Raw genomic sequence first — 20758 nt, 5'->3', positions numbered from 1 at the left:
TTTGTTTGTTGATTCGGCATGTGTTTTTCTTTGTTTTAGCGCGTTTTTTGAGACTTTTCCGGTGAAACGATTTGTTAAATTGGTCAATTGAACAGAAATATCAAATGCTAACACGTTAAATGAGAAAAAATACATTGGCCATTGGAGAGAAGTGAGAAAATGTTTCTGATATGAAAAGAATGATTTTTTTTATTTTCTTTGATATGTTTTTTTTTGTTTTAGGAAAGTTTGGTGTTTTTTGAAAAGTTAAAATTGGTAATTTGTAATTCAATTTGTTTATTTACAATTTCCCGTTTGGCAAATTTGTTCATCTTTCAATGTGTGAAGAAAAAAAAGCTGAAGGTAAGAAAATTTTTTTTCATTTGTTCATCCATGTGGGGAATGTTTTGTATTGAAATGTAGCATTAGCAATGTAGTTTTCACTTTCTCAAGCAGTTGTAGTTGTAGTTGTTCAGTGTTCAGGCGTGGAAAATTATCACAATTAAGTATTATTAGTATTCCGGATGGATGTTTGTTTTTCTGTTGTTTGAACATTTGAAACGTTTAAATTATAGTTAATGCGGTGAAAAACAATAACTGTAGAAATAAGTTTGAAAACTGTGTTGTGTTTAATCGTCAGTTATAGTGAAATGAGCAATTGGTGTGAAAAAATATAATTTGCTTTTTTTCAACATGTTGATGTGGTCGTGCGGATATGCTACCTACCGTATCTGTAGATAAAGGAAAGTGGAAGTTAAGTATTCATGCGTGGGATTGAAATTGATCGTTGAATTTGATATTTTTCGTTATTTCTGTAATCATCATCTGCATGACGATTGTTTCGATATTCAAACTTGTCAGTCAGTGTGAGCGTTGTTGCCGATTCAAATTTTTCAAGAGTGCTTTTTGATTTTTTTCCCCATATTCAGATAACGGAAGGCATTGATTTTGTCGATGTGATATATCCAAAGCCAATTGGCTATAAAATGTTCAAAAAAAACGAGCAAATGCGATTAAATCTCAGATCATGTCAGAATAGCGTATGGAAAAACGAATTCGTCTGGAATGTTTGAATTTGTACTGTAAAAGTATTTATTATTACGCATTTGGGGGTGCAAAGTTGGAAAATGGTTTGCAAAAATTCGCATCAGCTTGATGAATAATCACAATATCATTAGTGGTAGTTTGGTCCATTTTATTCACTTATGGAAATTTGAAGTTTAAAAATTTTGTTATATGTGGAAATTGGGCAAAATTTACACTCCCTCTTCTTTATGTTTCTAAATTGACAATTGGAAATATATAATTTTTTTTTGGAAATGTCATTTTTTCAAACAATATTATTTGTTCATAGGTGATGAAAATCTATTATTGGTGGGATTTTCAGTTATTATTATTATTTTATGCTTTGTGTAAAGTTTTCATTTTATTTTTTGATAATTGTAAATTGGTTGAATTGTAAAAATTTGCATAGTCAGTATTTGTGATGTGAAGCAGGTTCTTTTCGTACTGACGGCAAATTGTGTTGTTGGTATATAGCTGCCGTTGTCCTCGACCAAATGAGCAAGCAAGCAAGCAAGCAAGCAAGTAGCAACAGGTCTTCCTTCACTGTTGGAACATGCAGACATGCATGCTTTGTTGCTTTTGTTAGAAGCTGTTTAATTTTGTTCTTTTTTTTCCATCAAGCCAGAATAATAGTTTTCTATGAACAACAACGACAACGACAACTTCACACAGTCCAGCTAGTTAGCCGTATTGCATTATATATATAGGTGGAACTTTGAAACAGGCTTTCTTGCATTTTCTCTCTTTTTTACTTCTTGCTTTTTCTTTATGTTTATTTTTTTTTCAACCATTCCCTCCGTCATTCATATTCCTCCACTTCTGCATGCGTATGTCTGTGCATCTCTCTCTGCCTGCCTGCCTGCCTGTGTTCCTTCCGTCTTTATTGTGTTATTTCTATTTTTTTCTCTCTTTTGATACTGTGTGAATGGGAAAAAATTCCAAAGCTGAACATTATTCTATTACATTACATTAACATACCGGACGATTGATTGTCCTCCACTGATGATGATGATGATGATGATGATGAAGCTTGCTAAAATGACGCAACAGGAGGAAGAATTCGACGAATACTGGTTTCTCATAGCAACCTCCAGTGAACAGTCAGTTACCTGAGACGCCGACGTTTTATCGTATTTACTGTTTACAGTGCGAGCTTGATTAGCCAGTTTTTGATCAATTCAGCAAATTGATTGTGCAATGAAAAAATATTTATTATTTTTATTCACTGTACAATGAAAACGTCTGTGTCTCTTTGAACAGAATTTGTGATGTGACCAACCATGGAACCCAACACATGCAACTGTAGACAATTGGAAATTGACCGGCAGAAGTTTGCATAGAAATCTTTCATCAAGTCAGTGTTTAATTTAATTTAATTTTATTTAAAAAAGTTTTTCATTTTCATATACATTTTGGTTTTGTTTGAAAAAAGTTTTTCTTGTAAAAAAATAGACTACTAAGGATGTGTGAAGTTGGCATTGTGCAGCAGATCCGATGGATTGATTCATTGATTGTAGATAGACGGATAAATGGATGGGCTTCTTTTTGTCGATAAGAAATGATAGATTAAATACAAATTTTGATGTAAAATTGATGTTCAACAATGTACAGTTGTGGTGAAAAATTGTTGCCTCATATTGTGGAACACAGTGTGATGCGGATGATGTGCAATTTAGCAATTTGATGTGTAATACGCATTTATATGTGCTGTGCATTTATGTGTAGTAGCTTAGCTATTCCAAGCAGCTGCTGTTCGATTGTCATTAGTAGCAGCAGTCAGTCAGTCAGTAGCTGGGGAATTTTGTCTGAAAAACAAAATGAGCTTGACGATTTCAACGCAACTGTGCCAGCAAAGCTGCCACCACGAAGATTGACATTATATATTCATAGAAATTTTCACATTCAAACAAGTCGAAAACTTTCTTTTTTCTTACTTTTTTTCACAAAATTTGTTACCGATTAAGTACTATTATTTATGTTTATGGTTGGTATGTTCTAATGCACGTAAGCTGGAAAGGAAAAAGCTTTTTTTTTTCACATGCAAATTTCATCAGTTTGCCAACTGAATCTGTACAGTTCAATTTTTTTTTGCCATTTTCATTTGCAAATTTAATTTTTCGATTCAACGGAACAACCGTCTACCAAAGTATGAGGTGAACAAACAAACAGGCAAGCTATCTAGCTAGCTAGCGAGAAAACTTTTTTCATCACAACAACAATGCAAATATACTCGAACAGTTTTGTGGGAAAAAATGAATAGCAAATGGGAATTTTTCAACAGAAAGAAATTGAAATAATCATCGTATTTGTATTTTTTGCTTAAAAATTTTTATAAACAAATTTATAATTTGAAAATTTCAATGCCCCTTTGTGAGAAGTTGCTAGCAACGGAAATTTATTGTTCCCATAAAGTGTTCATTTGTAAGTTATCATGGTAATATTTATTTCACTTTCGTATGCTTTGAAGTATATTGATTGATTGATTGATTGAAAAGCATAATCACCATTTCAGTATTTTTCGACGGCAAATTTGTGTTTTATGAATTTCATATTCAGTAGTTGCTTTTTTCCGAAAACTTTTTTACCACAAGAGTCAAACAAAACACGCTTTTCAATTCTATTTAATTAATTAATGTTATAAACTGTTTTATTATCAAGCATCCTTGACAAAAATACAACAACTTGAACAACAACGGCACAAAATACATATTTTTCTATCTTGTTTTTTTCTTCAACAAATTTTGTTGCTTTATTGGATTGAAAATTGAAAAGAGAATAAAAACGATTGGGAACGTTGTTTACTGCCCAACAACCGCGAAACAGCAAACCTCTTGTCAAACTGTCAACAGATGCGAGCAGTTGTGAACCGTTGAAGCATTTGTTGTCATCGTGCTCGAGCGGAAATTACCTACTACTACTACTACTACTACCTCTCTGTGGTGATCTGATTGCGGCTGGCGTTTCTGGAAAATTGGAAACGGCCAGCTGCTTGTTTGTTGCTTTTTCCTCGTCTGCTTTCTTCTCCACTTCTTCATCATCATCTAAGCTGTACAGCTAATTTTCAAATTGGCTAGTTCTTCTTCATCATGTTTGAAAGTTAGCTCTCAACTAGTTGGCTAGCTAACTAGCTACTTAGCTAGTAACTAGCCAGTTACTAGTGACAGCTAGCTAGACTGCTGGCATTTAGTAGTTCTACATATTCTCCACTAGTTCCACCGCTTGCCATTTATATAGATAGATAGATAGATAGATAGACAGATAGATAGATGGCCATTAAAACCAGCCACCTCGATAGAGAGGTAGGTAGCCTATCAGTTAGTTGGCAAGGCATTGTCAGTCGTCGTCAGCACGTCAGTTCGTTTCATATTTAGCACCTGGCTGGCATCTTTTGCATCTTGGTCGTCAGTCGATTGTTGGTGCTTGGCCGGAAATAGCATCCGGCCTACATACCAACCAACACTTGGTCATCAGCGTCTCGGGCGTCATAAATTTTCCAACTTACAAGCGCTTCCATTTTATTATCTAATTCGATTTCTTTGATATTTTCCGCCATAACTGCGTTCAATTTCTTCAAAAATACATTTCCTATCGACCTATATCATCGGCTATAAATAAACAACTAATCGTGCATTGTATAGCATATCTATCAATATTCTTATAATTCAAAAGATAATGTCTATTTTATTATTCTTTTTTTTCTCAACATAAAATTGAAATATAAATGGCAACTTCTTTTTAAATCGCTATCTTTTTATCCAGTTGTTGTTTTTCCATTTCATTGGACATTTATTTCAATCAATAATGAAATTACAATTAAGGTTTATTTATTTTCATTAATATATATATGAGCTATTTTTTTTTATTAATTTGCTTCAACGGTCAACAAACAGTTGGTATTCCATTTCATCATTATTGCATGCATCAATTGAAATTTAGCTGCTTATTTACGTGTAATTCAATTTTTAATTAGCTAAATTTAAACTTTCAAAAAAGCTTTTTAAAAATCAACGACTGTTTATCATTTATGTATGCATATGTAAAAATATTAATCTATGTCAAGGACAAGTTGGTTTTAAGAAGAATAGTAATTTCCCCCGAAGGATTTTACACATGTGCAACACATGATAAATATACATACACCGTTTTATACAAACGAATGTATAGTTAGTTAGTTTGTTGTTGTTTTACATTAAATATTTAAAAATAAGACAAGAGAAAAGTTCAGTATGCTGTTACTTAGTTTTTTTTTTGTTGTTCTTCTACAGTTAGCTTGTGTTTGCTTCATTCAGTGTAAGGAGAAGAGACGCATGAAACGTAAAAGTGAAGAGAAGGATTCTGGGATTTTTTGCTCTAGTATTATTTATTTTATTGAAAAGTTGGTTTGATCGGATTTTTGAGTGATCGGTCAGATTGGCTTGGTTGCTTATTTGAGAAATGCTTATTCGATGTCATGTCATCACCGGCTGTTCGGCTCCTTGTCCGTTTAGCTGGAAAAATGATTAGCTGTTTATGAAAAAGTATTGCATTTGCCACTGTAAGCAGTGGAAGTTGGCCGGCACGCGCGACTGGCACGCGATGCTAACGTCAGCTGACCGTCTTTGACTGGGGTCAGTTGGGGCCATTGTTTTGGCGTGCCCAACGCTGCTGACGGAAGCTTTTGCAAACTACAAAGCAAGCAACAAACAAATAAGCTTTCAAAACACCGCTTGACGCTTCTTCTGAAAGCTAATCTTCAGACCGATCGTGGTCAGCTGGCGCCATTTGACCCAAAACACTGTGTGCTCGGCCGGGTCTTAGCAGCGGTGCGCTCATATACCACGCCGTATGTGAAATTTATCTTCCAAACGAAGTTGTTGTTTTCCGTTTTTGGCGTCCTGCGGTCACTTTGTTCTTCAGAGCACAAAACTTCAATGCCACGCTGTAAGCGAAACGCTTTTGGGGCAGGATTTCAAAAATTGCGTGGGCGGCAGCTTTTTGATTTTTAACGAATTTTTCACCATCTGTTCGCTTTTCTTTTCCTACTAATACACTGAACAATGTGCAACAAGCAGCATTGTTGAAAAGCTTTCGGGAAACAAAATAAAACAAAAAAAAAGAAAAGAAAACGAACGCAATTGTAATTTTATACAAGTAGTAATTGTTTTTTAAAGCCTGGCTGCCTGCCAATTTCACTTATCTGCGTGTTTTTATTTTGATTTTTCATCTTCACAGTTTGACAATTAATTTTTAATGAGTAGAAAAAAAATCAAGAATGAAATTTATTGTTTATATTGTTTGCTTCTTTTTGAGATGAAATTGTAAAATTAATTTTTTTTTGTTTGTTTTAAGATAACTTGATACAGAAACTATCATCGCGTAGTATATATATGTATATATTAGTAGTAGCAGTTGGTTTTTTTTTCGTATTCTTCATGTACAATGTTAGCTGAATTAGCATGAAATTGGTAAACAGCAAATGATATGATTATTATTGTTATTATTATTATTTGTGCAGTGGATCATTCGATGAAGCGAATTGTATTAGCCCTTGCCTTGCTAATTACTCGGTAAGCTGTTTGTTAGTTGATCATGAGGTTCTTCTGTTCGTCGACGGTCGTTGGCAATGTTTATGTTTCGAAAGATTGATCGAAAATCCAGACGAGCTGTGGTCGTGCTTAAGTGCTATCTTGGTTCACATGTTTTTGCTTAAGCACAGCTTGCAACTGTCTTTCTTTCTGATCTGTCTGCCATTGGGTTGGTTAATGGATTTAAATTTTCAGCATAGATTGTTGTTATTTGTTGAAATGGTGGTGATAATGTTTTTTTCATTTTTTTAATTATTATTTTCTTCAACAACAACAACAGCCGGACTGTGTTTCTTCAAGGCATGTTGGCAAACAGATTTTTCAGGCAAAGTTGTGTGATGTTCGCATTTCAAAAAATGTTTGCTTTTTGCTTCTAATGTCAGCTGGTACTTTCAATCTTGCCCAGACGAAACATTTGTAAAGTGCGTGACCCTTCATTTTTAGCCGCTAAGTGCTATTGGAAATTTATTTATGAAAATTCCCATTTGTCTACTTTTATTCCATTGTTCGAGAGGAGAAGTTAATATTTAATAAATTGATAGGCTTTTTAATATTCTTCATCTTCTTCTTCTTATTTTTGGTGTACAAAAATAATTTAAACAAAAATTAATGGTAAAAAATAATAATAATGGAAATTTGAGAAAATTTTTAGCCCAATTTGTTATTAATAAGTTCAGCTTCAAAGGATATGTTAGTTGGTAAATTAGTAGTAGCGGTGAATTTGGAAAAATTGCAACAGGGGCAGTAAAGTAAGCAAGTAAGTAAGCGTGCTGCATTTTATTTCTCCAATTCAGCTGGGCTAAATGGTTTTGCCGTTTGCATTAAATTCCCAATCGTTTCCTGCTGCACCAAATGACAATGGACAGACACACGAAATGGACCACACAACTTTTGCGAAACAGCAGACAGGAAATGTTGATTACAATCTGTTCAACGAACACGATTAGCTTGACTGTCAGATGTCAGCTTTGTGAACGTCACCGGATAAACAGCACTTTAATGCAACTAGCTGTTTCCTGCAAATGACACTTGTGTGCAGTAATCTTTGAAAAAAAAAGATGTTTATGTTCATGGGATGAAAAATTATTATCTCATCATTAATTATAAATGAAACATTGTACAAATCTGCTATTTGTACACAACAGCAAGTCATTACTGTAAATAAATTCATTTGGGGAAATGCAAATTTGAAGTATTTCATTTTGATTGTAATGTGATGTAAAATTAGCTTTTCAAATGCATTGATTGACCGATTGATCGTAAATGGTTGTCTGCTTGTGTGAAATTAAACTGTAAATTACAAATTACCGTGCAGTACGATCACAGAAAAGCGATATCGATATGATGGTCCCTCGGTGGCCGAGTAGCATTTCACTGTGCCATCTGTCTGCTTGCAATTTATTTATAAAAATTGTAATCAATATTACGTATTGTAAATTATATTTCCACTTGAGTACAAATTTTTAAAAGAGCAATTGATTTTTTATGACCTTCCACACTGAAAATACAGACAATATCTTTCTTTCTACTTGTATCGGTTTTCTTTGGCTAATTAGATAGAAACTGGACAACATTTTACTCGGCAATTAATTATTAGACCAGTTGTTTATTTTACAATACAGTCAATATTAGTTACTGTATTGTAATTTTTAGCTTTCAGTTTTGGGCTTATTTATTTATTTATTTGTACTTTTTCTACGCAAGCAATTGTGAATTAGAATAGTGTGTCTGTCTGTCTGTCTGTCTATTAGTTTGATCAGTTTTAGTTTTCAGTGATAAACTTCATGACAGCCATTTAGATATTACGCGATAAAAGTTTGTGCACATGAATGCAAGCATGTATACTGTGTTGCTTGCTATAGCTAACTGAAACTATTGTTGCGCAACGTGAAATGAGAATGACGAGTTAGTTGGAAGATGAGGAATTTAGGTAGAGGTTGAATTTTCTAGCTGGTCTGAATGGCGATTTACGCGCAAGTGTTGTTCGACATCTTGCGACTGAAATGAACGAGAGCTATCGTATAAGCAAGAATTTGGCGTTGTAGTTGCGAGTGGCTGGCTAGTAATAATAATTTCTTCTGAACGTTGTTTCTCGTCCGCCTCCGTATGTTGATGATGCTGCTGCTGTTCGTCGTATAGAACTGAGCTAAGCAGTTGCGGAAGTTTATAGTTTGTTCATTGAAGTGGGTTGAAGCCTGCCAGCTAGCTAGCCAAGAAGATCTAGCGGACTGTTGTAAAAGTATTTGCTTTTTGATAGATACCATTACGTTCGAATGATTATTCAGTTTTTGCTATTTTGTTTTTACCTTTTCCACTGGCGCAAGGCACGCGTGCGCACTGATAGTGGTGGTATGATCGGTGCTGCTACTTTTCTAAAGTGTTATTTGTTGTTTAAGCTGGCTTATTTTCGCTTTTACTTCACCGTTGCTTGAAATGCCACAAACTGTTGCTCGGCTATGTCAATTATTTTTGAAGACAGGCGCGCTTTGAGGCTACTATCCGGACGCGATGCGTGCGCAGCAGCTGCCAGTCTAGACAAGCTAAGCAGTTTGTCAAAGCTTAACCAATGATGGAATATGATTATTAATGTAGGAACACTGTACAACACGGCTGTTTCGAAATTGATCAACCAATCAAACAGCAGAAAACAACAAATGAATTTGGTTGGACGAATCAGCATAGCCTGGTCTCTCTATATTTTCATTAACAATCGTCATTTTCTAAACACACATAAACATACACACACTCACACTCACACACATACATACACACCACGCCACACCAACGCACACGTACGTACACGTACACTTTACCACTTTTACACTTATATACACAACTTGGTCTCTTTGTTAATCGGTTAGTCCAGTTGTACTTTTGTCATCTTATTCATCCAATTCATTACTAGTATTGTATTGTGATTAATGTGATCAAATTTGTAGTGCATTGTATCCTTTATTATTGCAACGGCAACAACGTACTGCTAAAATTGTACAACAAAATTACGTGCGGTATACATGTAGATGAATCTATAAATAGAAACACAGGTACGATGAATTTTATCATATTCTATCTACTGTTCTGTTGTATTTACTTTGTCGAACAATAATTGAAACTGACTATTATTGATGTAAAATAAGGATAGTTGATTATGTTTGTTGTGATAAGTTATCAAGTTTACCCTATCAGAGGAACAGTTTTCGGTTGGCTAACGCCCCATCAATTGCGTGGATCGTTTGGTGGTGGTGGTGGTGATCATTAGCGGCCGCTACAGTGGATGTCAATGCGTGGTCGTTAGGGAATTGTAGATCCAATCAAAGATCGAAAATCCAATGGCACAATGTTGCCTCTTCAACCATCGGTTCCTAATGAGCCATGTTTATATCAGCTTTTCCGGCCAGGCATCGATCGGCTTTGCTGTTTTGCTTGTACTGAAGTTACATTTTCAATTTTATTTCACTTAACCTGAATTCAGCTATATAAATATAGCCTTAAGCATTTATTTCACTACACGTCTAGTCAGTTTTTCACAGGTGGTCGGTCTGCTTTTGCTGTTTCTGCACACTGCATCCGTTGTAAGCAGCTGCTTTTAGTAATGATGATAATAGAGTTCCTAGTTGAGCAATAGCGTTAATACGTTGACAGTTTATCACAGAGCAGGCGCTAGTCAATACGAAAAGTTAAATGGCAAAAAGAAGATATATTTTCAAATGTTTAAATTTTTAATATTTATACATTTTTTTGCAAGCAGTTGTGTGAATACGAGGCGGTTACGTTTCAATTTTAGCTTTTTCTTGGTCTCTTAGCTCTCTAATCCAGGTATGGAAATTTTTTTTACAACAGCATTGCGCTGCTACGGGGGATGAGAGTGGAAATCGATCAGAAAGTAGTAGTGGTGGTAGTCGTTGTGTACGTAGTAGTTGAGGAAAAATTAAGCTACACAAAGCTGCAGTAGCAGTAGCAGCAGCAGCAGCAGCAGCAGTTCACAGTTGCTTTGCTTTTTTGTTTTTCATTTTTCTTTACCAATTCATAACTGTAAATTTTTTTTCAATTTTTACATTTTTCATTCTCATAAAAGTTGTAATAGTAACGGTTTTGCAATTTTATTGTGGAAAAAATGAAGATTGATTTTTTGTTGTTGTTGTTCCAAAATATACAATTTTAACCGTTCGAAAGTGCCTGTGGAGAGAGCGAGAGAGGGATGTGATGTACTGAGTGATAATCCGCAACAGCAGATGAGAAAGTCGTCATACCTAAGAGATTAGGCGATTACACTAAATTTAGGACTACTTTACAACAAAGCCTCGGCAAAATGGGAATCAATAGTGAATGGGGCAATGCAAATTGATAAATAAAGTTGAAAAAATTCATTTTATTTTCCAGTAGAGAAGATTGATTTCAAAATGCGAAACATTTTTTGCATTATTCTTTGAATGATAGACAATATTTATTCGAATATGGAAGAAATGTCCGAATGGGAAATTGTACGTGTTGTGTATATGTGCATGTGCATGTGTGTGTATGCGTGTGTAGGGGGATGTCGAAATTGATAAGTTCAAGTGGAAAGTGTTCAACAGATGTAGAAACTTTGTTTTGTGCTTTTATTTGTTTATTTAATAATATTTGTTGTGTCAGAAAGTGAGGGAATTTGAGAGTTTAGTTTTAAAAAAAAATTTTTTTCTTGTGAATTTCATTCTGAATAGTTGGTCAATGTCTGTCTGTCTGTCTGGTTCTTTGATAAATCGTGCAGATGGAATTTGTTTTTTCAATTTTCTTTTACATATTTGCATAAATAATATCAATTCGACTGCAGCAAGTGGGACGAAGAGAGATAAGTTTCATTTAGTTAAAATTATTGGCAGCAGTATCAATTGGAAGCTTTTCTCGAATGATGAACACAGGAGCAGTTAGTTATGAATTCCGTTTGTCATTGGACAGAGAAATTTCAACAGCAGCTGTATTCATCCGGAAAATCAGAAAATTGTCTCATATGAGCTGTGATATTGAATCAAACGCAACGCATTCGCTGATCCCAAAGCGGTTATAAAATTTGCGAAACGGTAGTGTTTAATCTGACGTTTGAAACTGAGGCATTTTCTTCAGACGGTTTAATCTGTATATTGTTTATTTATAATATAGGCAGATCTAATCGCGTTTGTTTTTGTTTTTGGCTTTGGTTTCATTTCAATTTTTAACACTTCCAACTGCTGCATGTTTTTTTTATACCTTGTTTACGTCCAAGCGTCTTTCACTTGCATTCCTTCTTGTAATTTTCAACGTGTACGCAAATAGACAGGTAGCAAGTAGAATTTGAAGATAAAAAAAGAAAACGCTATTTTATTTTTACATGAAATATTGTGATAGTTGATTTTTAAACTTTTAAACGTTCAACACAACAACACAACACGAATTGTAGTATATTTTGATTTCAATGATCAAAAAAGTATAGATGATTTGATGTTGGAGAAAAGTTTGCTTTCAATTTTCATTTCCATTTGCAACTATACCGTTCTAATAGTTGTATAATAATAGGGTATAGTGTGAATAATTGTGGATAATTAGAATGTTTGTTCATTCTTTTCGCCGAAAATCATTTTACGATCAATGTACAGCAAGCGGTTGAGTGAGAGTACTATAACGATAACTATATATATAAATTGCTTGGACGATGCTTCAACTGGAAAAGCTTTTCCGTATAAGTGGGTAATTAAAGTGCCAGTTGTACATTGACCGAAGATTTTGCTCGGGGTTATTTGTTAAAATATCAGCATATCAGCATCGACGAAACTGAGGAATAGGAGACGAACAGCATTCGCTTGTCAAGTGGTTGGCAAGGCCGTACATATAGCTCAATTGCACAACAATTATTCTTCACCAACGCGGCATGTTAGCTTCTTTTTCTTTCGCTTTTCAATTGACAACAGCTTTACACTTTATGCACAACTACTAACCAGCTAGCCAGCTAGCTAGCTAGCTAGCTGGTTGGTTGGTTGACTGGCTGGCTAGTTGGCTGACTAACAAGCTAGCTAGCTGCAAGAAGCTAGAGCGAAACATGCTGACAACGTTTACGTACCATTTCCTCCTCCTCCTCCTTCTCCTCCTGTTGTTGTTGTTCTTCTTCTTCTTCATCTACTATACTTCTTTTCCTTTTTTTTCATCTTGACAGCTGCATTGCAGCGAATGGAATGGAATGGAAAGAACGAACGGCAATGCTGTTGTGCAGACGTTCGTTTCTGTCGGTCTGATCGATCACCGTATGCCTCTCAATCATTGATGTGATCTTTTTCTGCGGTTCTGCTCTGGCAATGCTTTAATCCCCACAGCAAAGCCAAAAGCGCACAATCAGAAGGGGTTTGGATAGTCAGGCATGAAAATACGCGTAACGTACAAAAATAGAAAATACCTTCTTCTTTCTCAACATATTTAAACCACAAACCCACAGATATGTTTTATATGTCTGCATAGTTCAAAAAAGAATATTCCATTTTCGAATTTTCCCTTTTGTAAAATTATTATTTTGTTTAAATTTTTACCTTTTTAAAAACTAATCTAATATTTAATTCAGTATTTCTACTAAAAGTGATCTGCTCCACTCTTAACTACTACTGTATGATGATTAAGTAAGAGTTATTTTTTGTTGTTTTTTTCTGCAAATTTTTCTTCTTTCACAACATTGACGTAAAATTTAGACGAGGAAGCTGATTTTTTTTCTTATTTTTTGACTGACAGTCATGCATTTGTTTTGTTTGAAATTTTATTTATTTTCTTTCTATTTCGGTAACTGGTAAATGGTAAATAATATGCGTGAACACCAATATATTATAATGATCATTGAGGAAAAAAATTGGGGGGGGGAGGGAATTAATTTTTCATATAATTAATATATATCTGTGTTTCTTTATGCATGTAGAAAGGAGATGAAATGAAATTTATTTATTTATTTACTTATTTACGATAAAAGAGAGGCAAAACAAGTAATGTTCTATCAGTGAATGATATTTGGCATATATTCGATGGGAAGGAACTTGAATGACGATAAGTGGTCGTCGTTGAAGTTCATCAGGGGATTCACCGTCCGGTCATATGAAGATTGATCAGCAGGCAAGCAGTGTTTGATTGGACCGTGAAACGGTTCCGGGCTCTGTACTGTCTAGGGATTGAACACAAGAGTCGTCAGTCAAAAATTGACTTGGTTATTTTCTTCTTTTGACTTCATCATGCAATCAGGCAATTTCTGTGAAGCGTCGATGTGTCAAAGTAGATGGACATGAAACTACGCCCACGCAATGCTTAACACTGCTCTTATACCGTTCGGCTTGCATGGACGGAAGCGGAGTTGCTGCTAAACGGACGGACGAATTTGCCGAGAGGCTGCCTGCCTGCCTGCTTGGCTACTTGTCTGCCTTTCAATCGATCGATCACTTGTCGTTAATAACATTTTGCCAATTTTGGCAGTTTTCACCATTTTCTTCAACTCTTTATCTGTATATATATATGGAGATATGTATAGATCCATATGCGCCTACATACTTGTGATTAAGATCATACGTAGATAAAGATAAATATTACACTTTCAGCTTTACCATTTGTTACTGTATAATTCAGTATCGTTTGACATATTTTAGTATATTTTTTTGTTTTATGGTTTTTATTTATTACTTTTCCGTTCAGTTCATTTTTTGATGTTGTTTTTGTTTTTTTTTCAAGAAATTTCACGTTAAATAATTTTCTTAAATTGGAAGCAAAGCGCTTTTTGAAAATTCAATTTCTTTGCCAATTGCTTTCTATTTATTATCGGTCCAATTAGTTTCAATTGTAGGCTATAATAAGCGGTCGCCCTTTTTTTTCATCGTATTAGCTTTGATTTAGCTTTGCAATAATGTTTTATTTTTTGCATATTGTTTTTCCTGTCGACTACTTTTGTTTGCATAAATCATTGTCATACGTTGGGATGGTCAATTTTGCAGTGTTTATGGCTTTTTGGTTATGTTTTTTTTTTCATTTCACTTTTAAAATCGTCTAGCCACCAAGCACAGTTTGATGAAAAAACACATCATGTGTGAATTTAAATTTCATCGAAAATTGTCAAATTGTGCTGTACGGAAATTTGAATGTCTGAAATCAAAAAATGACATTCTTCATTCAATTTATTTTCTTTGGACGCGATGTATGATGATTATTCATCATGGTGATGGATTTTTTTTCAAATTTCAAATGTTAGATTATTTTTTTAGCAGAGATTTTTGCATTTTGCTTGCAATGTGACTGCAATCAATGTTTCACTGTCGAATGAAGAAACAGTTTTCACTTTCGGTTGATTTTTTCTGTTCAATCTGTTCTACAACTTTTTGAAATTCTTCACCATTTTCCATTTTGTGAACGTTGTTTGTTTTTAGAATTGGGCTTAACTTGAGATGCGGCTTTATTTTTCTCAAGTGTTCTTCGATTTATCCTATACCATTATTGCTCATGTGCTTACAGTGAAAGTAAACTTTGTAGTTTGCAGAAAAAAAAGAAGAAAAAAGTATAACAACAAACTTATGAGCCCATTAATGATAAGCATAATAATTTCCATAGCGAGCGAAAGAGTGGGTTTATAAAATGGAGAGACACAGACTATTGAGATTGATTCAACACTGGTCAATTGAAAATCTTTCCAAACTTTTGAAGTAGTGCAATGTGTTAATTAATATGACAAGCTGCTGCTGGCTCAACTGCAATCAGATGACAAGCTTACCGTAATGGCGTATGGCTTGCTTGTATGAGGCATGCGTTTAGAGGCCAATTTTGAAACGCATTTATTTATTTTAGTTTTATCGTGGTCAATTATGAATATTTTTTCATTCTTTATTTCGCATTTTTAAAATGTATTAAATGGGCTATTTATTATTCCTTTTTTTCAGATTTGACTGGGAAGAATCCAGTTGATTTGTATTATTTGTGACAGATTCGTTGAAAAAGTGTCTGTTAGTCTGTCTAATGGTATCAATTTTGAAACAACTCCTGGAGACAAATCTTCAAACCGAAGTAAGTGGAATGCTTTTTTTTCTTTTTCCCATTTTACGTCCCAGATGTGGAAAACTTTTGTCCAGACATTGCCGGCCATATTTTTGCATGCCCAGCCGGGCAGTTAGTATTAGTAGTTAGTATGCGTGTTGTTTGTTCATTTTCTCACTTTATAACTCTGAAAATTGAACGTAATGCCTGGTGTTGATTAAGCCGGCGGCTGTATCGATGATCTATCTGTTTCAACATGCTTTCAATTTTCATCATTCAACATCATCTGGCAAACGTAGAGGCTGTTTTTGCACAGAGCTTGATCTTTTTATATTACAGACGGCCAAATGACCAGAAACCACAAACCGTGCCAATTCGTACTTGATTATACTTATTTATTACTCGGAGGTGAATAATTTTATGCAGTTATTCTTTTTCATTTCTCTTTCTCTTTCTCTCTCTCTCTATCTTCTCTAGCTCGGTTGGATTTCCCTCCCCCCCTCCATCCCCTGTTCTTCCGTGGGATTCGGCAATATGCTTTTTCTTTTTTTTTTCTTCTAACGGTAGATGGTGATTTTTTCATCAGCAGTGTGATTAAAATTTTAATCGCCTACACACAGTTGTGTGACTCTTTTTACGAGCGTTGATTTTTGCTCGATTTTTCTTCTGTTTTTATGCTTTGAATCACCACTAATGCATTTCTTTTTCTACCAACTAATGTTGGAGATTAGTTGCAAAATGCAACCGTTAGTTAAATGTTGCTCTTTTTTCTCTTCACCACAAAGAAACTTACTTTTTCGTTGAGAGAAGGGGGATTTTTCCTTGAGTAAAATTTACTTTAAACTCAACTGACAAAAATACCAGGTTCTGTTGAGACGACTGATGGTTGCAAAAAGAAGAAATCACAAATGATTAGTTGAATTTTGGTGGACTGCTTTTTCAGAATTTGTAACATTATTGGCTCGATGGCTCTTGTTCTTCGGATTTATTTTTTTTTATCTTTTCAATTCCACTCGTCGAATTGTGAATATTTCTGAAATATCTGAAAGTGTAATTTTTCGTTTTTTGATATTTTTTTTGTCTACAGTACACACCATCAGTTTCTTCGCTTGCAATTGGCTTTCGTGAACTGTGCTGATGATTGCATTGCTACGCCATTGTTTCAAAAGAGCTTCTCTTTTTCTATTAGCTGAAATTGATGATGATGATCATTTTCAAATTTTCAACGTCAACATCAATAATTCATCGACTGTATTTCAAACTTTTATCTTGTTAAAGTGATTTCTGTCCCTGAACAAAAATGATGCAGCATTTTGATAACTGGAAACTACTGGATTGTTCGAAATCATGAAGATTTGACATGATCACTATTAACAATTCTTTTTCTCTATTTAATGCAAAGCAAACACTCAGACATGGAATGTTACGATTCACACAAGAAAGTCGTGTTCCATTAACTTTTTAAATTCCTCAATTAACATTCTACTGTGAATGCCAGCCAAGTTGCCTCTTTTCCAGTTAGCTGTTTCTCTTGACTTATGTAAACAATTGAGCACAAATAACTGCGTTTCTTAACTATAAAACTGTACGCTTTGGAAAATAGTATGTTTACATCTTACGGCAACTTGCATGATTTTCTAACACCAAGGTATGAAATATAGATATTTTATTTGTTTGTTTGTTTATTTATTTATTTATTTTAAATTCATTTCAAACAGTTATTTATCATTTCAATCAATAGAGGAGCAATAGGGAAAAATATGTTAACATAAAGCTTAGAATGGAAAATATCCCGTTCCATCTATCTGTCGAGTGAATCACTCACTTTTGATTTTTATTACACGCCTATATATATGTATATGGATATTTTATCATTTCTGCAGAAATAATGAGAAATTACATAAGACAGCAAAATAATGGTTCGTAATAATGGAGAGATAATTAGAGTGATGATAGTAAATGATAATTAATAGGAATTGTTAGTTTGACAGTTATAGATTTATGACCGTATAACCGAGTTCAGCTGTTAGCTGAGATGGAGTAATGTTGTTTACAAATTCTGTCGCTGTCATGCAGTGCAAGTAAGATCGGATTCGACTTGCACATTGATGCGGCAATAATGAAAACGACGGGTTCGAGAAAGCTGTCAATTGTGATCATATGGTTTTAGAATTTAAGCTTTCAACTAACTGCACCGTTCTCATGTATATAATATATTCAGTTTCAGCTTTTAGTTTTGTACAATATTAACAACACATCTGTTACTGAAGAGTATTAGTAGTAGTTGAACAGGTTATAGAATTTGACAATAGGGAAATTGTGATTTTGAAAGGTTTGGTTAATTCTGTGATAAGCTAGCTGATCGAAAGCTAGAAAATGTGTTAATGATAATTGCAGGCAGTAAACATGAAAATAGGCAACAGTTGGCGTGTGAGAATAGACAGACAGACACAACAGCTGAGGTTGTAAAATGCATTTTCAGATTTTTTTGAACGATTTCATTTCTTACATAAAAAATGGGGATGCAATCTTATTTCTTCACTTGCATAGAATCTTCTCTGAATGTATTTTTCTGTAAATAATTTTTTTCACATTTTCTGCTGTATGTTTTATGAGAAAACATTCAATTATTATACTAAATAATGATCCAGTAGATAGTATTATTTATTGTTTTTCATATAGTATGTTTTATCATTGGTCATGTTCACTAGCTTAGCTAGCTAGTGAGGTTGCTGTTCATTGTGATCTGTTTTCATTCAAATTCATTATGGTCCATCCAACTGGCTTTTCTTACATGTGTTTTGATTATTATTTGTACAGGCACAATTGACCAGTTCACATCTAGCATATTATTATTATCATTTATTATTTTCTTCACTTCACATAACAGTAGTTTAATAGTGGTATAAGTTGAAGCACGCAACGTAGAAGATGAGTGATTGTTTGTTAAAAAGAAAGTACAACTGACTGACATTTAACTAGTATATTTCTTGTTATAACTGCATCATTGAAACTGTACAAGTGCGCTTGTTTGTTGATTTATTATTGCAATTGTTATAATTTCGTTAATAGTGGGAAAACGTTACTACTATGCAAATGTAGCATTTGATTTAATGTATGAACATAATAATAATAATAATTGTTAACAACAAATTGATTTGATTGTAATATTGAAAAATGAAAGAATGAATATACAATTCATGAAGGAGAACTTGATCAAAATATATACTATTATTGCAATTGTGTATATTTACTTTAAATACTAATTATTCATTGTCATTCAATTGTACTGTTGCATCTTGCAGTACTAGTTGTTGTAATTTCAATTTACATTAATAACTAATTTCCACAACGTGATGTTTGCTTATTGTTTTGTGTTGTATTTAAGCTTAGTTTGTAATAATAACTGTTATATAAATATTTTTGTTAATATGATAAAAACTCTTAGTGTTATATATATATATATAATTTTAATAATAATTTTATGCAAATATAATGTTGCTGTTGTTGTATATCTTTTATGTATGATTACTGGGAACCACACCTTATTAATAATATTTTATGCAGTGCTTTTGGATGAATGTTTGTGCTTAGTGCTGACTAGTATTTTTTTTTATAAATTTACTCTAGAAAATAGTGAAGAAAACTTTTTTAAATGTGACGTACGAAAGCATTTTCATACTTGTGTATCCTTCCTGTTGACATTATTCAAGTGTATCAGTATTTTTTTTTGATTTCAAATTGTATTGTACTTTTCTATTGAAAATTAATACTTAATTTTGTGCTAATAAGAAGATTTTTTTATTGTTGTTCTGTAGAATAATCACATTTATGTATATTGTATTTAACACATACTACTCTAACATTAAAATATTTATAATAATTTATAAATATTTACAACATTAATTTAAATAACTTGAATAAATTATTAGATTTTTTTTATTATTGATCATGATGACGATGAGCATTAGAAAGTGAAATTAAATTAGTAATGTTTCATTTTTTCATTTATCATCATCATTTATATATTAAAAGAGAATTTTGTTATTATTGATTTCATGTGAAACATTTTAATTGTGAAGAAAATTTTTTTAATATTTTGAAAAATTGCTAAAAATTGATTTTTTAGATAAGTAAATAAAAATACTTCATCATATTGAACATGGAGTTTTTTTATTTAAATTATAATAAGTATATACTTTGAAGGTCCATTTTATTTTATTTTATTTCATGTAAAAGATGATAGTAGTGTAATAAGTCACGAATTATTTATTATTCGAATTAGTAGAAAAAATAGTAAATGTTGATTGTAGTGGAATAAGAAATTCTGAGAAGCGATGATGAAGAAGGAGGAAGAGGAGGAGGCGGTGGAGGAGGAGGAGTTATACAAGATGATGGTGAAAAAGAAAGTTGTGCAGGTGCTTATACAATGTCGGTTGTTTTTCTAGTTTTCATTGATCGATTAGCTTTTTCTGTCATCCAGTCAATGTAACTAGCTAACTAGCCATCTAGCTAGCTAGCTAACTACTAGCTACTGGCTGGCTGCTAGCCAGCAAGCTGCTAACTAGCTTGCTGGTTTTGCTGTTGGCTATCAGTTTGCTTAATGTCTTTCGGTTAACAGACTTAATTTTACAGAGCATGTACAATTTTATCAGTATTTAATAGGGATAAAGATTGTAGTTTCTGGTGTGTTTTACCTGCTGCTGTCGTTTGGTTTATTGCAAAGTTGATCGGTCGGTCGGTCGGTCGGTTGTTAGCTTATTCTTGTGTTATTTATTGATCAAAGTTTGCTATTTAACGCTATGCATAGCTTCCTGCATAGCTTCCGCAGGGAAAGGGAAATGCTGTAGTAATATTTAGATGATTTTATATCGTCTGACCATTGACTGACTGACTGTTTTGCTTAACTCTTCGTCGTCTGCATAATCGACCGCGAACTGTGTGGATAAATTGAAGTCGATTGAAAAATGCTGCTTTATTTGAACAACAACAATCATCATCAATATGCATACATTTACTAATTTTAATTTTACTTTCTGTTTATTTACTTATTTCATCTAATATTAACTTTTGTTCTGTTGTTGTTGTTGTTGTTTTGCTGATGCTTCAGCTTGGGTTTGTGAAATGAATGCTGACAATCTTTATTAATAGCTTAG

At 33.5% G+C, this 20758-nt stretch overlaps 5 protein-coding genes across 5 annotated transcripts; 4 read left to right on the top strand and 1 right to left on the bottom strand.

Moving 5' to 3' along the window:
• The first annotated feature begins 4310 nt into the window (after positions 1-4310).
• Positions 4311-5557, top strand: Tsp_07052 (hypothetical protein). Its single transcript, XM_003380860.1, is given in 4 exon segments — positions 4311-4398; positions 4416-4507; positions 5310-5397; positions 5421-5557. The coding sequence occupies 4 exon segments, from the start codon at positions 4311-4313 to the stop codon at positions 5555-5557; spliced, it is 405 nt and encodes a 134-aa protein (XP_003380908.1).
• A 2949-nt stretch (positions 5558-8506) lies between these two features.
• On the top strand, positions 8507-9867 carry Tsp_07051 (conserved hypothetical protein). The gene is given in 8 exon segments (XM_003380859.1): positions 8507-8513; positions 8559-8649; positions 8866-8985; positions 9005-9066; positions 9084-9155; positions 9201-9464; positions 9548-9652; positions 9782-9867. The coding sequence occupies 8 exon segments, from the start codon at positions 8507-8509 to the stop codon at positions 9865-9867; spliced, it is 807 nt and encodes a 268-aa protein (XP_003380907.1).
• Positions 9868-11496: 1629 nt separating this feature from the next.
• Tsp_07050 (conserved hypothetical protein) lies at positions 11497-12563 on the top strand. Its single transcript, XM_003380858.1, has 3 exons — positions 11497-11645; positions 12319-12353; positions 12382-12563. Exons 1-3 carry the CDS (start codon positions 11497-11499, stop codon positions 12561-12563), a joined length of 366 nt encoding a protein of 121 aa, XP_003380906.1.
• A 4042-nt stretch (positions 12564-16605) lies between these two features.
• On the bottom strand, positions 16606-18450 carry Tsp_07049 (conserved hypothetical protein). Its single transcript, XM_003380857.1, has 4 exons — positions 18397-18450; positions 18112-18160; positions 16697-16791; positions 16606-16635 (listed from the first exon to the last, which is right to left on the bottom strand). The coding sequence occupies exons 1-4, from the start codon at positions 18448-18450 to the stop codon at positions 16606-16608; spliced, it is 228 nt and encodes a 75-aa protein (XP_003380905.1).
• A 676-nt stretch (positions 18451-19126) lies between these two features.
• Positions 19127-20462, top strand: Tsp_07048 (conserved domain protein). Its single transcript, XM_003380856.1, has 3 exons — positions 19127-19205; positions 19925-20037; positions 20283-20462. Exons 1-3 carry the CDS (start codon positions 19127-19129, stop codon positions 20460-20462), a joined length of 372 nt encoding a protein of 123 aa, XP_003380904.1.
• Positions 20463-20758: the final 296 nt, after the last annotated feature.

The sequence above is a fragment of the Trichinella spiralis genome (assembly GCF_000181795.1).
Source record: "Trichinella spiralis strain ISS 195 chromosome Unknown Scfld2, whole genome shotgun sequence".
In the NCBI taxonomy this organism is placed as follows: domain Eukaryota; kingdom Metazoa; phylum Nematoda; class Enoplea; order Trichinellida; family Trichinellidae; genus Trichinella; species Trichinella spiralis.
Note: the sequence above shows the minus strand (reverse complement) of the source record. Positions and strands in the feature narration are given on the sequence as shown.

Excerpts from the sequence above, each read along its gene's own strand:
- Tsp_07052 (XM_003380860.1), top strand. The coding sequence starts at position 4,311 with ATGGCCATTAAAACCAGCCACCTCGATAGAGAGGTAGGTAGCCTATCA. Across the intron at positions 4,508-5,309 it reads TACATACCAACCAACACTTG|TTAGCTTGTGTTTGCTTCAT; the intron begins GTCATCAGCGTC and ends GTTCTTCTACAG.
- Tsp_07051 (XM_003380859.1), top strand. Across the intron at positions 8,650-8,865 it reads ATAAGCAAGAATTTGGCGTT|ATACCATTACGTTCGAATGA; the intron begins GTAGTTGCGAGT and ends GCTTTTTGATAG. Across the intron at positions 9,465-9,547 it reads CTTGGTCTCTTTGTTAATCG|TGCATTGTATCCTTTATTAT; the intron begins GTTAGTCCAGTT and ends TCAAATTTGTAG.
- Tsp_07050 (XM_003380858.1), top strand. The coding sequence starts at position 11,497 with ATGAACACAGGAGCAGTTAGTTATGAATTCCGTTTGTCATTGGACAGA. Across the intron at positions 11,646-12,318 it reads CATTCGCTGATCCCAAAGCG|TGCCAGTTGTACATTGACCG; the intron begins GTTATAAAATTT and ends GGGTAATTAAAG. Across the intron at positions 12,354-12,381 it reads GACCGAAGATTTTGCTCGGG|CATCGACGAAACTGAGGAAT; the intron begins GTTATTTGTTAA and ends TCAGCATATCAG.
- Tsp_07049 (XM_003380857.1), bottom strand. The coding sequence starts at position 18,450 with ATGCTAGATGTGAACTGGTCAATTGTGCCTGTACAAATAATAATCAAA. Across the intron at positions 18,161-18,396 it reads AAATAATAATCAAAACACAT|AGAAGATTCTATGCAAGTGA; the intron begins GTAAGAAAAGCC and ends AAATACATTCAG. Across the intron at positions 16,792-18,111 it reads ATTGCATCCCCATTTTTTAT|CTAATAGAAAAAGAGAAGCT; the intron begins GTAAGAAATGAA and ends CATCAATTTCAG.
- Tsp_07048 (XM_003380856.1), top strand. The coding sequence starts at position 19,127 with ATGATTACTGGGAACCACACCTTATTAATAATATTTTATGCAGTGCTT. Across the intron at positions 19,206-19,924 it reads TTTGTGCTTAGTGCTGACTA|AAATTCTGAGAAGCGATGAT; the intron begins GTATTTTTTTTT and ends TAGTGGAATAAG. Across the intron at positions 20,038-20,282 it reads CAGGTGCTTATACAATGTCG|TTTCTGGTGTGTTTTACCTG; the intron begins GTTGTTTTTCTA and ends TAAAGATTGTAG.